We start from the raw sequence: 13,887 nt of genomic DNA on the forward strand, positions 1-13,887 counted from the left end.
CCCGTTCTCCCGCTTCGCCCCACCACGCCAGGCTCCCTTCTTCGCCGCCGGCTCCGCGCTTCAGACCCCTCCTCCCGTCAGCCTCCCCTCCTCGCGCCCCGCCCGCTCCCCACACACCGCAGCGCTCCCTGCGATCCTCCGCGCCTCAAGCGCCTCTCGGCTTGTTGCCATGGAGACCGAGTCCCACAAGCGGGAGTTTGACCCGGAAGCGGAACTGAGTAGGCCTCGGCGGAAGTGAGTTTCTCGCGAGCCGCCTGTCTTTGGTGTTGAGGGTCCGCGTGGCAGGGAAAGGAACTGGCTGCTGAGGTAAGAGCGGGACCGGTCCTCCTTGTCGGCGGGACCCAGCGCCTCTTCCCCCGCGCTGGGCTGATGCCATGTCGGCTGCGGGACTCCGCCCGTGCTGCCCCCTTCTCGGCCAGACGCGGGCTTCTGGGTTCCCGCCCTGCCCGCTGCTGGTACGGGGCTGCGGCTCGTCTCCCTGGGGCCGGGTGGAGCGTATTTCGGTGCCGAGTTAGTCCTGGCGTCGGGGGAGACTCCTCACCCCCGCTGGGTTCACTCTGCTGCTAACAGACCGACCGGCCCTTCACAGCCAACCCCTCCGCTTCCCGCCGGCGCCGTGACTGCACGGCCTGGTCCTGGTGTTCAAAACCCGGCACTTGGTGTAGCGGCGTTTGTACTGTGCTCTAACGGGACACTGACTACTTAAAAATCACACTTCTATTTGGAAACCTTTGCTGTTGCAGGAGATGCCTAAAGCCCCATCCTGTAAGCATGTACGTGAATACCTGTATGCGCTGCAGTAGCCCCACTGATTTCAGTTGACTACTCGTGTGTTAAATTATGTCTGCATGAGTGCTTGCAGTGTTGCGCGCTAAAATTTCTATAATTGAAAGAGATTAGAAAGGAGGTGCTGTGAACCTGAGCTGTAGGTAACTTTAATAAGGCGTGTAAAAAGGTTACCTCTCCCTGTCTTTGAGTCCACCTGCCAGCTTTTGTGGTTGTACAATAATGTTTTCCTTCCTTTATGCTGTGTGGAAAACATAAGAACAGCCATACAGGGTCAGACCAAAGGCCCATCTAGCTTCAGAGGGAATGAACAACTCGTACAAACAGGGAACATGAATTCAGTGTTACTCCTGAGGGAATTCTGTGCTGAAACATTAAAAATTCTGCACACAATATTTCAAAATTCTGCATATTTTATTTGTCAAAATAACACTATAATTACAACTATTTTGGTCATTTATTTCAAAATATCTGTCAGCAGGGATGTCTGCAGCAATACAGAGCAGAAAAAAAATTGCTGGTAATTTTTTTTTGCAAATTGATTCCTTTACTAGGCATATTAATACAGAACTTTGTGTAATTCTTTTAAATTACAATACAGAACTATTTCCTGCACCTGTCAGAAGCATGCAAAGGAGGAGCTGAGAGATAGCAAAGGCCCCTGGGAGTGAACCTGGGTGTAGGTGAGAGGTTTTTCTTGGGGGGGGGGGGGGGATTGTTATGGTGTTGGGAAGTCTCCCCCATGTAGACCCTGACTGACCCCAAGCCTCTCCCATTCAGTCAGGCACGTCTGCTCCTGTCCCCACACCCCCCATCCCCATGGATCTCTGCAGCCACCCTCCCCCATCCACAGGCTCAATGCTGTCACCCCACTAGCTCCTGAGCTCATGCTCCAGTCTGTCCCCCTCACTAGCCATTCTGAACCTCAGTCTGTGACGCACACCCCCCGCCCAGCAGTCCTGTGTGCCCCACTCTGTCCTAACCTGGCTCTGCAGGCAGAGTGCTGTGATGAACTCTGCTCCTACAGGAATTCTGCCACACTGAGTGTAGAATTTTATATTTTCCCACATAAAACGCATTTTGCCAAATAAGTGCTGCAGTTCTGCCTTTTGCACACCAGAGGCCACTGTGGCGCTAGAACAGCCGCATGAATGCGTCAGGCTGTTCTGGTGCCACAGCGGCCTCTGGTGGGCAAAAGGTGGAACTGCTGCACTTATTACGACCTAAAAGAAAAGGAGTACTTGTGGCACCTTAGAGACTAACCAATTTGTCTCTAAGGTGCCACAAGTACTCCTTTTCTTATTACGACCTATCACTCTCACAGATCTTGGGAGACAGGCCCCCTGTCTGTGCTTACAGACAGCCCCCCAACCTGAAGCAATTACTCACCAGCAACCACACACCGCACAACAGAACCACAAACCAAGAAACCTATCCTTGCAACAAAGCCCGTTGCCAACTGTGTCCACATATCTATTCAGGGGACACCATCATAGGGCCTAATCACATCAGCCACGCTATCAGAGGCTCGTTCACCTGCTCATCTACCAATGTGATATATGCCATCATGTGCCAGCAATGCCCCTCTGCCATGTACATTGGCCAAACTGGACAGTCTCTACGTAAAAGAATAAATGGACACAAATCAGACGTTAAGAATGATAACATTCAAAAACCAGTCGGAGAATGCTTTAATCTCTTTGGTCACTCGATTACAGACCTAAAAGTGGCAATTCTCCAACAAAAAGACTTCAAAAACAGACTCCAACGAGAGACTGCTGAATTGGAATTAATTTTCAAACTGGATACAGTTAACTTAGGCTTGAATAGAGACTGGGAGTGGATGGGTCATTACACAAAGTAAAACTATTTCCCCATGTTTATTCCCTTGCCCCCCCCCCCCCCTCCGTTCCTCAGACGTTCTTGTCAATTGCTGGAAATGGCCCACCTTGATTATCACTACAAAGGGGTTCCCCCGCTCTCCTGCTGGTAATAGCTCACCTTACCTGGTCATTCTCCATACAGCGTGTATGGTAACACCCATTGTTTCATGTTCTCTGTATATATAGATCTTCCCACTGTATTTTCCACTGAATGCATCCGATGAAGTGAGCTGTAGCTCACGAAAGCTTATGCTCAAATAAATTTGTTAGTCTCTAAGGTGCCAGAAGTCCTCCTTTTCTTTTTGCGGATACAGACTAACACGGCTGCTACTCTGAAACTAGGCAAAATGTGTTCTTTATGCGAGACAGATTAATTCTGTGTGTCTGCAGATACGCAGAATTCCCCCAGGAGTAGAACCTGCAGGGAACAGAATGAAACTGACTTAAGCTTAAAGTGCTGTCAAGTGTAGTGAGTAAATACAATAGAACCTGAGAGTTACAAACACTTCAGGAATGAAGGTTGTTCTTAACTCTGAAATGTTTGTAACTCTGAATAAAATGTTTTGGTTGTTCTTTCAAAAGTTTACAAATGACCATTGACTTAATACAGCTTTGAAACTTTACTATGCAGAAAAAAATGCTGCTTCCCTTAATTTTTTTAGTAGTTTGCATTTAACACAGTACTGTACTGTATTTGTATGGGTGGGGGGAGTTGTATCTCTGCTGCTGCCTGATTGCATACTTCCAGTTCCAAATGAGGTGTGTGGTTAACTGGTCAGTTTGTAACTCTGAGGTTCTACTGTAGAGAAAATGGAGAATTATTTCCCTTAGATTTCATTTATAGCAACTTGAAGGATTATTTGTAGTAACAAGCAAAAGGAAAAAAAAATTAGTGTTGCACACAATTTTACCTCAGTCTTTAATAAGTGTAGCATTATAATAGCCTTTATGACATAGGGTTTTATATGGAACATATACACAGCAGAATAGTATTTTCATCCTCATACAAATGAAAAATTGGTTGAAATAATATTACTCAAACTTTCAAAAGGAAAAAAAATATTTGGGTTGAGACCCAGCATTTAAAAAATGAGAATTTCTGGACAGCTGTGTGTCTGAAAACAGGGCTGTGAACACAATATCTGTGAACACTGCAGTAAAAATCCATTGGAGGAGGAATTTTCAATCTCAGCACTTCAGAACTAGCAACATCAGACAGCAATTCCCTGTTAGGGGAACAAAGCACATGTGCACACTCCCTCTATGCATCTAGCATCATGTTCCTGCACAGGGAACATGACACATCTACTCTGCAACCAACCATTTCTTTTGAGCCAGGCTGGGTACAAGTCAGACTCTCATCCATCCTTATGCAGTTCTGTAGATACAGAGATGAACATAGTATGAGAAACCAAATAGAACAGAGTACACATGACCTTCATCTGTTTCTTTCTCCAAGTTAAAGATGGCAGACTATGAAAATCAATCGTTGTCGGAGTCCGAGTCAGAAGAATCGGTCATCACTGACAAAGAGGTAAACTTAATGCCAAGGAGCTTGAGCAAGATTTCCCCAGTGCTGTGTGGGGAGAAGGAGTGCAGATTCCCCTGGATGAGAACACCTAATACTACACAATCAAGGGGGTTGCGGAGGAGGCATCAGTTAGAACATCAAGCTTCCCCAATTAGACTAGAAGTGTTTCACCACTGCCTACTGTGTGTGGGGGGGTGTCAGCAGAGAAAGATCATAGAATATCAGGGTTGGAAGGGACCTCAGGAGGTCATCTAGTCCAACCCCCTGCTGAAAGCAGGGCCAATCCCCAGTTTTTGCTCCAGATCCCTAAATGGCCCCCTCAAGGATTGAACTCACAACCCTGGGTTTAGCAGGCCAATGCTTAAACCACTGAGCTATGCCTCCCCACTTTCTTCCCCCTGAGAGCTCTTCTCTCTCGTGGCCTGTTGTGGATAGCAGTTCACATTTTTTATCTGAGTTCTTATCCTCTATCCATCAATGTGGTGTGTGAGCCCCTGACATGTTCTGCCTTTATCCGCTCCCCTTAGTTGGCTGGCTTTTCTGATTATGGATGTGCTTATGAGTGATAAGTTCCTGCCTTGGCCCAAGTGTTCAGCCCCTGGCAAGGGACATAATCTATCTTCTCTGGACCAATCTGTGACTAGTCTCCTTCTGTGCAGCTCCAGGCAGCATTTTCCAGGGGTGCCCTGAAGCCAGGGCTGAATGTTGTGCTTGAGGGGCACAAGAAGACTCTTAACAATGTGGTGAGTACTGTGTCTGTGTAGGCTGTGACTCTGGTGTGTGCATGCAAGTGCTTATATGGGAAGAGTTTGCTTTTGAAGGTTGGGCTTGTTCATGTGGCTACCTATAGGAATCACAGAGGTTAGTGAATTAAAAACTCTTAGAGCATTTATTCAGTTATCCCATACATCTTTGGTGGGGAACACTGCAGTGGTAAAGGCTGGGTTTGTTATGGAACTAGTACTGCCATACCGATTTCCTTTTTACACTATGAAGTCCTTAAGTGAGTTGATCATGTTCTTCATTGCTGTAATGCTGAGACACCAAGGTCGATATTACTCATTGACTTTAGCTTCCATGTAGATTACAGGATTTGTTCGTTTACGATTTCATGGCCTGTGGCAACTATCAGGTTATCTCAAGTTGTTGAAGACTCAGCTGGCGATACTGAGGTTTAGGCATTTGGGTTATGATTAAACAGTAGAAGGTTGGATAGTCAATCCATATCAGGGACCAATGGTTAGAGCCCTGCACTGATACAAAATTTGAATCTGCATCCATCTGCAAATATCGTCCGGGGATGCGCATATAAAGTGGATATTGGCAGATTTGCTGGGCTCTACCAATTGTTGCCTCCTCCCCAGGATCCTGGGAAGTAGATCCCAGCTGAGGGAGTCCAGTAAAGTAACTTTTCTTTGCCTTTTTGGGTTTTAATTTAGTGTTTGGTTCACTTCAGATTTTATAGAAAATGTTTTACCTTTGCCACAAGGCTAACCTACCAAGTTTGAAGCCATTATATGTCTTTTTTGTGACCCTTTAGGTGGGTGGATCCAAAATCAGAAACTGAGCTTCCATTAGGAGTTCATCATAACTATGGTTTGACTGCCATTACTACATAATGCAGTTCCCTAGTGCATACTCGCTGTCCCAGAACAGCATTTGACATACCAAAACACTTTCTGGAGTGGTCTTGTGGGGACACAGAACTGGTGTGTGGCAGGCACGTGTTTAGGGAGTAAAATACGTTGCTGGAGGAAGATTTTTAGCTTGTGGAGAGCTTAATAATTGGGCTGGGCCCAGTTTGTTCCAAAATGCACTTGCAAAAGGTCAGTAGAATTACTGGTTGGTTGGTGTGTATGCCTGCCTGGCAGTATTAGACCACTGCTCCCAACACTCACTCTGCACAGCTCAACGCTATTGTAGGGTATGTCTGCACTGCTGTTGGAAGGCTTGATCTAGCTAAATCAAAGCTAGCTTGAGTAATAATAGCAGTGAAGCTGCTGCAGTAGGGGCAGCTTCACGGACTTGCTCTTCTCACCCAGACCCTAGGTACATACTTGAGCAGCCTCTGCCTGCGCTGCTGCAGCTTCACTCCTATTGTTACTTGAGCTAGCTTTAATCTAGCTAGATCAGGGCTAGCTCGGGTATGTCTAGACTTGCTTCAGTCACACCTCCCAGTTGCAGTGTAGTACCCGTAGAAGCACTCATTTGCTGTCATATTAACTTTAGATTCTTTAACAGCAGTGTTATTTTTGTGTGCCCAAGAGTGTACTGGGTACTTTCCACAATCTAAGATCAAGGTTGCTGTTGCATGAAAGAGTGGGAAGCAAGGAAGGAACAAAATTATAAGATCACACAATCACTCGTTTAAATCATGGACCTGATCTGGTGTTTGACCCTGCCTCATTTCCCTTTCTCGGGGTTCTCAAACTACACCCAGATTCTTGAGTCAAACACCCCTTCTTGAGGTCTGGTTTATTAAAACATCATCACAGTTAAATGTCAGGTTAAGTCAAAACAAGTCTGTTGCAACTCTGCAGTTTTTTCCTCCAAAACTCCATTCATGCTGCCTGGCATTTCCTCAAGCTGCTTCTTAAGGCTTTTCATCTCCTGCTCCTCATTGCAGGTAGCCTTTGCATTTAGCTGGTATGGAGCGCTCCTTCTCTGGTCCTCTTTGACCCTACCTCTCCACAGGAATCTTGCTGCTCTCTTAAATTGAGTTCAGCAGACAGTCTTATCTGCCTCAAAGGCCATCACCTGGGGAGGCAGCTAACAAGTCAAGGGTGGGGTTGAGCCCAACTCCCTTAAAGGGGCAGCCCATCCTATTATGGAGATATAGAATTGCTAGCCTTCAGAAGACAAACTTGTTTTGTGTCTTGCTGTTAATAGAACTGTCCTTCTTTTTCTAGGATGGCTTGAAGCAATGTTTGTGTGAATTCAAGCAGCCCCTAGCCTGGGTGGAAAGGCTGGATGTGACCTTGGGTCAGGCACCAAACGTCATGAGTCCAACCTCATATCACACACCTGACAAAGCCACCGTCGACCCTGAGGATGACTTCCAGCGAGAGATGAGCTTGTGAGAGGGGGCGACGTTCTCCTATGGGGCCCCAGAGTCATACCACACACACGGCCTATCCACATACACAACCTAGTGTTGCATCACTATCACATCTTGCCATGCTCTGCACGCCATCAGTGTTGTGCCTTCCATCCACATGCCGATGTCACATCACTTTCGATCCTTAATGCATATACATGTGTAACAACTCGACACCCGTGTGTCATGCTGCTATAAACCCTCAAAATATATTCCAGAATAGAACAAGACATCTTGAAGCTTGAAATCCTTCCCTGTTTTGGATTCTGAGATTTTGTGCTTTACCCTCTTTTGGCAGGCCTGGATTATAAAACGATCAATCATGAGAAAATACAGTTTAGTAATATAAACCTTGGTTTTTACGTAAAGCACAATTTTTTAAGAGTCTATTTTATATTCAGATAATTTAAATCTTGAGTAGATTTAAAAAAACTTTGAATTTAAGTATGAAATAAGTGTTGAATTTTCTTGTCAAGAAAATTCTTTTTTTTTATTAAATTCAAATATATTAAGTTCTCTTTAGAGAACCGCTTCCTTACAAAATCTAAACTTCAAGGGGAAAAAAATATATTAACGCATATCAGGCTGTATTTTGTGTGGAAGGCACTCAGGTACTTTAGTAATGGTTGGCAGTAGAAAATCCTAAAATTGGTGGGGGGGTTTTTTTTGTATCTGTGACCTCCTACCCAGAGGTCTTGAGGTGGTCTCTATTTTCACGTGGGATATTATCTCGTTGAAACAAATACAATGAAATCCTTCAGACTGTCTTAATTTCCAGGACACGAGAAAATCATGGGCACTGCAATTTTTTTTGTACATGGTGGTATTCTGTACATTCTAAACCTATATTAAACTTGCCAAGATAGTTGCACAATGTAAACAAATTGCTGCCCTGTTAAACCAGTCTTGTAGAAAACTGTCTCCAATGAAATAGCAGGAGCTGCAAAGGTGGTAACTAATTTCCATGCCTAATTAAACAGATCATTTCTTTGAAAAATACCTGTAGCACACCACTAAGGTTCCAAAGTGAAAATGGAAGTTCCTGTAGCATCTTCGTGTCATTGCAATTCTGCCTATTTTATGGTTTGCATTTTACAGTACAATTTGTAAAATTGTAAACTGCATGTTAACCAGAAAAACAGGAATAGAAATACAACATGAGCTATGTGTCTCGGTTAATGTTGTTGGCACCTTAATTTCTGGGCTCTTTTCATTTTTAATGTTGCTCTGATATAGTTTTGGGATTTTATGTAAACTGTATTTATCTTGCATCAAATAGCTAATATGAACAGAGTTCCTGATGTCCATGCCCAGTGTGCTTTAGACCTTACTGTTAACTTTAACTTGCTGTCCCATTGTTTTCCCAGTTACCGTCAGGCCCAGGCAGCAGTGCTGAAGGCCCTGCCTTGGCTGCATCACCAAAAAGTCCCCACAAGAAGGCCAGATGATTACTTTGCAGAGATGGCCAAATCTGACCAACAGATGCAGAAGGTATTAAACTTGGATTGGCATTGGATGTCTTTTCTTCCCTCAGATTCCCGAGTGTAGGTTTTAGACTACGTAAAGCACAGACTTTAGGATTGAACAATGATACATCAGTGAAACATGGTCAGACTTGAGAAGTCTGTCAGCACATATGGAATCCAGACTAGTGATCTACTCTGCCTTCAAGAGTGCCCTGTAATAGATGCTTCAGAGGAGGGTGCAAAAAAACACATATAATGGACAATTTTGAAATAGTCTGCTCTCAGGGGAATTGTAAAGTGAAATAGAAATAATTATAGTTGGGAATTGGGAGTCAGGAGTGAATTGGATACATCACATATTTTAATCCAGAGTCTGTTAGGTTCATATTACAGAATTTGTTTTTTATAATATTAAAAACATAAGACTTTTTCCTAATGTTCTCATGACCTGACAGAATCTTGCTGAAGCCCTGACCATTATCTCCAGGGAATTATGGCTTGTTGTGAAGCACTTCACTATGAAACGAGTTTTTCTTACTGTTACTGTTGGTTGTCTTTGGAAAAGCAGAGGTTTATTCTTATGCTTCAGTTGTTACCTCCACATATTGCACAACTTTCCAGTAAGAATCTCTCTAATCTTTGGATTGATTGTATAATTGCATTCTTACTTAAAGTCCAGTAAAAGCTTTTAATTGTTTGGGGGCCAGGAGGAAGGGGAAAGATTGAATTCTGTGGCAGGGAGAGGCCAGTGATTTCACTAACATTATCCAAGATTCAGGTCCCTTCTGGGGAACTGCTCAATCTCGTCTATAAATCCAAAAGGATTGGCCAAAAGTGATAGCTTTGTCTCAATCTGTTCAGTAAGAGCTTGTTCTGTTGAGGCTGCACTTGATCTCTGTACATGCCATTAATCTTCTGGCCAAATCTGGGTTGAAGAAAACCAGAAGGCCAGGAGTTTCTGCAGTGAGCATTCCCAAACTTGAGTTATCTGACCCTATTAGAGAGAGGAAGCTGTATCTAAAAATCACTACATGCAATAGAGAATGTGGCACTGGGTCTAGGCAGCAGCTTTAGGAGGACCTTAGGGATTTAATAAATATAGACTACATTTAGTGCATAGTGTAAAGATTTACAACATGTTTTATTTTTATACCTGAGTAATGGCCCTACCCATATGGCTTATCCATCTCACGGTTCGCATAGCCACATCTTCCTTTGCATAACAAGAACATTTATTTCGTTTCCTAATAAGATTCGACACAAGCTCAAGAGTAAACAGGCAGCAATGGAGAAGTCTGAGAAAGCAAAACAGCTTCGTGCATTGAGAAAATATGGCAAAAAGGTGAGGAGGTGGAGAAAGTTATCGGGCAAGAAGGAAACCCATCGGTGGCAAGACCCTGGAGCCTGTGGGTGGTGATCCCAGATATTGTTTGGGAACCCAGAGAGTGAAACCTCTTGGACAGCATTTCCAGCTGTTGTTTGGGGACACTGCGAAGGAGGGCCTTGAACATGACCCTGTTTGGCCAGTTTACTATGCCTGTTTGGGGGTGTGGAGGGGGAAAATATAAAGACAGTGGCGCCCCTTGGGAGCGTTTGTAGTACAGTAGGGAGAAAAACCCATATTATCTCTTGTTACAGGTACAAACAGAGGTTCTGCAGAAGAGGCAAAAGGAAAAAGCAACTGTGCTGAATGCAATCAAGAAATACCAGAAAGGTGAAGTCATCAGTCTCACCACGAGAGAGTGCTGAGGGAGCAGGAAAAGGACAGTGAGATAAGAGCACTGCAGCATGTGGGTGTCATTAGCCAAAACTGGAGAGGAGTGAGTTGGAAAAGGGCATTGCTGAACATAGAGATACACAGAGCAGCAGCAGTGGCAGCACAAAGACTCTTAAATAGGCAGTGCCTAGTGGGCGATAAAACTGCCATTGACTAATGCTGTAGCTCTTACATTGGAAATTCTTCTGTCTGATTCAATGGTAGCAGCTCCACAAATGTTCTGCTCTTGCAGGTCTCTCTGACAAGCTGGATTTCCTGGATGGGGAGCAGCCACCACCACGTCAAGGGAAGAAGGAAGGAGATGGTGGTCAACGAATAAAGAAAGGGTGAGATGGGGAAGTTGGAGGCATTGCAGCTGGAGCCAGTATATCCCCATCTGAGTCTACAAAGCTATTTTTCAGGATAGTACCAGGCCCAAGCTATCCCCGAGATGGCAGCAGATAATTCCCAGCTCTTAATGCTAATGTTCAATCTTATGCACCTCAGAGAGGTGTTGCTGCTCATAGTATACACTTGCAGAGAGGAAAAGTTGGTTATAAACAAGGTGGGGCAGAGAGTGGAGTGTCTTAAATATTTTTGACAGGTTTCAGAGTAGCAGCCGTGTTAGTCTGTATTCGCAAAAAGAAAAGGAGTACTTGTGGCACCTTAGAGACTAACCAATTTATTTGAGCATAAGCTTTCGTGAGCTACAGCTCACTTCATCAGATGCATTCAGTGGAAAATACAGTGGGGAGATTTATATACACAGAGAACATGAAACAATGGGTGAGTATTTGCTTCAGGTTGGGGGGCTGTCTGTAAGTAAGGACTTGCCTGTCTCCCAAGATCTGTGAGAGTGATGGGTCGTCCTTCAGGATAGGCTGTAGATCCTTGATGATGCGTTGGAGAGGTTTTAATTGGGGGCTGAAGGTGATGGCTAGTGGCATTCTGTTATTTTCTTTGTTGGGCCTGTCCTGTAGTAGGTGACTTCTGGGTACTCTTCTGGCTCTGTCAGTCTGTTTCTTCACTTCAGCAGGTAGGTACTGTAGTTGTAAGAATGCTTGATAGAGATCTTGTAGGTGTTTCTCTGTCTGAGGGGTTGGAGCAAATGCGGTTGTATTGTAGAGCTTGGCTGTAGACAATGGATCGTGTGGTGTGGTCTGGGTGAAAGCTGGAGGCATGAAGGTAGGAATAGGGGTCAGTAGGTTTCCGGTATAGGGTGGTGTTTATGTGACCATCGCTTATTAGCACCGTAGTGTCCAGGAAGTGGATCTCTTGCGTGGACTGGTCCAGGCTGAGGTTGATGATGGGATGGAAATTGTTGAAATCATGGTGGAATTCCTCAAGGGCTTCTTTTCCATGGGTCCAGATGATGAAGTTGTCATCAATATAGCGCAAGTAGAGTAGGGGCATTAGGGGATGAGAGCTGAGGAAGCGTTGTTCTAAGTCAGCCATAAAAATGTTGGCATACTGTGGGGCCATGCGGGTACCCATAGCAGTGCCGCTGGTTTGAAGGTATACATTGTCCCCAAATGTGAAATAGTTATGGGTGAGGACAAAGTCACAAAGTTCAGCCACCAGGTTTGCCGTGACATTATCGGGGATACTGTTCCTGATGGTTTGTAGTCCATCTTTGTGTGGAATGTTGGTGTAGAGGGCTTCTGCATCCATAGTGGTGTTATCAGGAAGATCACCGATGAATTGTAGTTTCCTCAGGAAGTCAGTGGTGTCTCAAAGATAGCTGGGAGTGCTGGTCGTGTAGGGCCTAAGGAGGGAGTCTACATAGCCAGACAATCCTGCTGTCAGGGTGCCAATGCCTGAGATGATGGGGCGTCCAGGATTTCCAGGTTTATGAATCTTGGGTAGCAGATAGAATACCCCAGGTCGGGGTTTGCAGGGGTGTGTCTGTGCGGATTTGTTCTTGTGCTTTTTCAGGGAGTTTCTTGAGCAAATGCTGTAGTTTCTTTTGGTAACTCTCAGTGGGATCAGAGGGTAATGGCTTGTAGAAAGTGGTGTTGGAGAGCTGCCTAGCAGCCTCTTGTTCATATTCCGACCTATTCATGATGACGAAGCACCTCCTTTGTCAGCCTTTTTGACTATGATGTCAGAGTTGTTTCTGAGGCTGTGGATGGCATTGTGTTTTGCACGGCTGAGGTTATGGGGCAAATGATGCTGCTTTTCCACAATTTCAGCCCGTGCACATTGGCGGCCATCTCCAGTGAGAGGGAGACAAGTGGGTCTTTTTGACAGCCGGAAATAAATCTGATGGAATCTAGCATGACATGAGCATCACCTAGGAGGAGCTGGATGGGAGCTTCCCACATCATACATGTGCTTTCAAGCGAGCTCACTGAGGGAGGGTGGTGGGAACCTAGCAGAGATGACTGGTTGTTTCTGTTTCAGACCAAACGCAAAGCGACGTTACAAGAATCAGAAGTTTGGCTTTGGTGGGAAGAAGAAAGGCTCAAAATGGAACACACGGGAGAGTCACAATGACGTATCCAGCTTCCGGGCTAGCGTGGCCCACAACAAGGGCCCTGGGAAAGCAGGGAAAAAAGGTTCCAATGTGAGTGAGAAGTGTGTCCTACACATTACCAACCCTGTGCATTAGTGGGAGATGGGCCCTGGCCACAGAGGGAAGAGCTATATGTGTGTTAGGAGTGGCACATGACCTCTGTGTATAGGGGGCTATGGGCTGCGTATTTGGAGACCAAGACTAACTAGGTGGTGGGCAAGGCTGAGCAGGTTGGTTTGATATGAACGGGGGAAAGCAAGTTCCATGCCAAAGGGAATGCTATGCAGGTGAGTGAGAAAATACCATGTTTATCCCTACCAGTGTCCTGAACCCCTGCATCAGAAAAACTGAAAGGTGAGCATCATTGCTCTGACAAGGTCCCTTCTTTCCCATGCTATAAGGCCAGAAGCAGGGGGTGGGGCTCAAAACCAGAGATCTAAATTTGTCATTCTCTTTTTACAGAAGAGACCGGGCAAAAAGATGAGGCAGAAAATGAAGAGTCGAACCTGATAAGGATTGAGTGGATGGACCCTGCTCCCCAGTGGTTTTGGTTTAGTTTCTATGTCTGTATGAATTGCAGGTGGTGGTCCTCCTGACACTGGAGTCTTCAGGCAGTTCTAACTGCTGTAGACCAAGCTGGATGATGCCATTTGATGCAAATGGTTGCAGTGGAAGTGCATATACAGTCACTAATTAATTCCTTTCTACTGTTAATTTTCCTCCAAGATTTTTTTCTGCTTCTCAAGCCTTGGGCCTAGCATATGTGAACTTATTAAATAGTTTGGACAGAGCTCATTTGGTTCTCCTATCTTCAGTGTTGTGTTGAGGGAGGGACCTGAAATCTGTCCCTCAT

The 13,887-nt window shown here is 45.1% G+C and overlaps 2 protein-coding genes across 9 annotated transcripts in view; one reads left to right on the plus strand and one right to left on the minus strand.

Annotated features, from left to right (window-relative positions):
- The window catches only part of CFAP57 (cilia and flagella associated protein 57), a 127,059-nt gene extending 126,852 nt beyond the window's left edge, over positions 1–207 (minus strand). The window contains exon 1 of the mRNA XM_037908028.2: positions 118–207. The gene's annotated coding sequence lies outside the window, so the exon portion shown is untranslated. The remainder of the gene's footprint in view (positions 1–117) is intronic.
- Positions 2–13,829, plus strand: EBNA1BP2 (EBNA1 binding protein 2). 8 transcript variants are annotated; one of them, XM_043521520.1, is made up of 12 exons: positions 235–306; positions 1,268–1,306; positions 1,388–1,469; positions 4,129–4,203; positions 4,860–4,943; positions 7,110–7,276; positions 8,665–8,788; positions 10,016–10,105; positions 10,402–10,477; positions 10,773–10,866; positions 12,923–13,085; positions 13,497–13,829. In XM_043521520.1, exons 4-12 carry the CDS (start codon positions 4,135–4,137, stop codon positions 13,542–13,544), a joined length of 915 nt encoding a protein of 304 aa, XP_043377455.1. In that variant the 5' UTR covers positions 235–306; positions 1,268–1,306; positions 1,388–1,469; positions 4,129–4,134; the 3' UTR covers positions 13,545–13,829. The 8 variants fall into 8 exon arrangements, with proteins under 8 accessions (XP_037763966.1, XP_037763964.1, XP_037763965.1 ...); XM_043521521.1 differs by having other exon boundaries at positions 236–306; positions 4,135–4,203; XM_043521523.1 differs by having other exon boundaries at positions 236–306; positions 1,388–1,465.
- Positions 13,830–13,887: the final 58 nt, after the last annotated feature.

The sequence above is a fragment of the Chelonia mydas genome, chromosome 8 (assembly GCF_015237465.2).
Source record: "Chelonia mydas isolate rCheMyd1 chromosome 8, rCheMyd1.pri.v2, whole genome shotgun sequence".
NCBI lineage: Eukaryota > Metazoa > Chordata > Testudines > Cheloniidae > Chelonia > Chelonia mydas.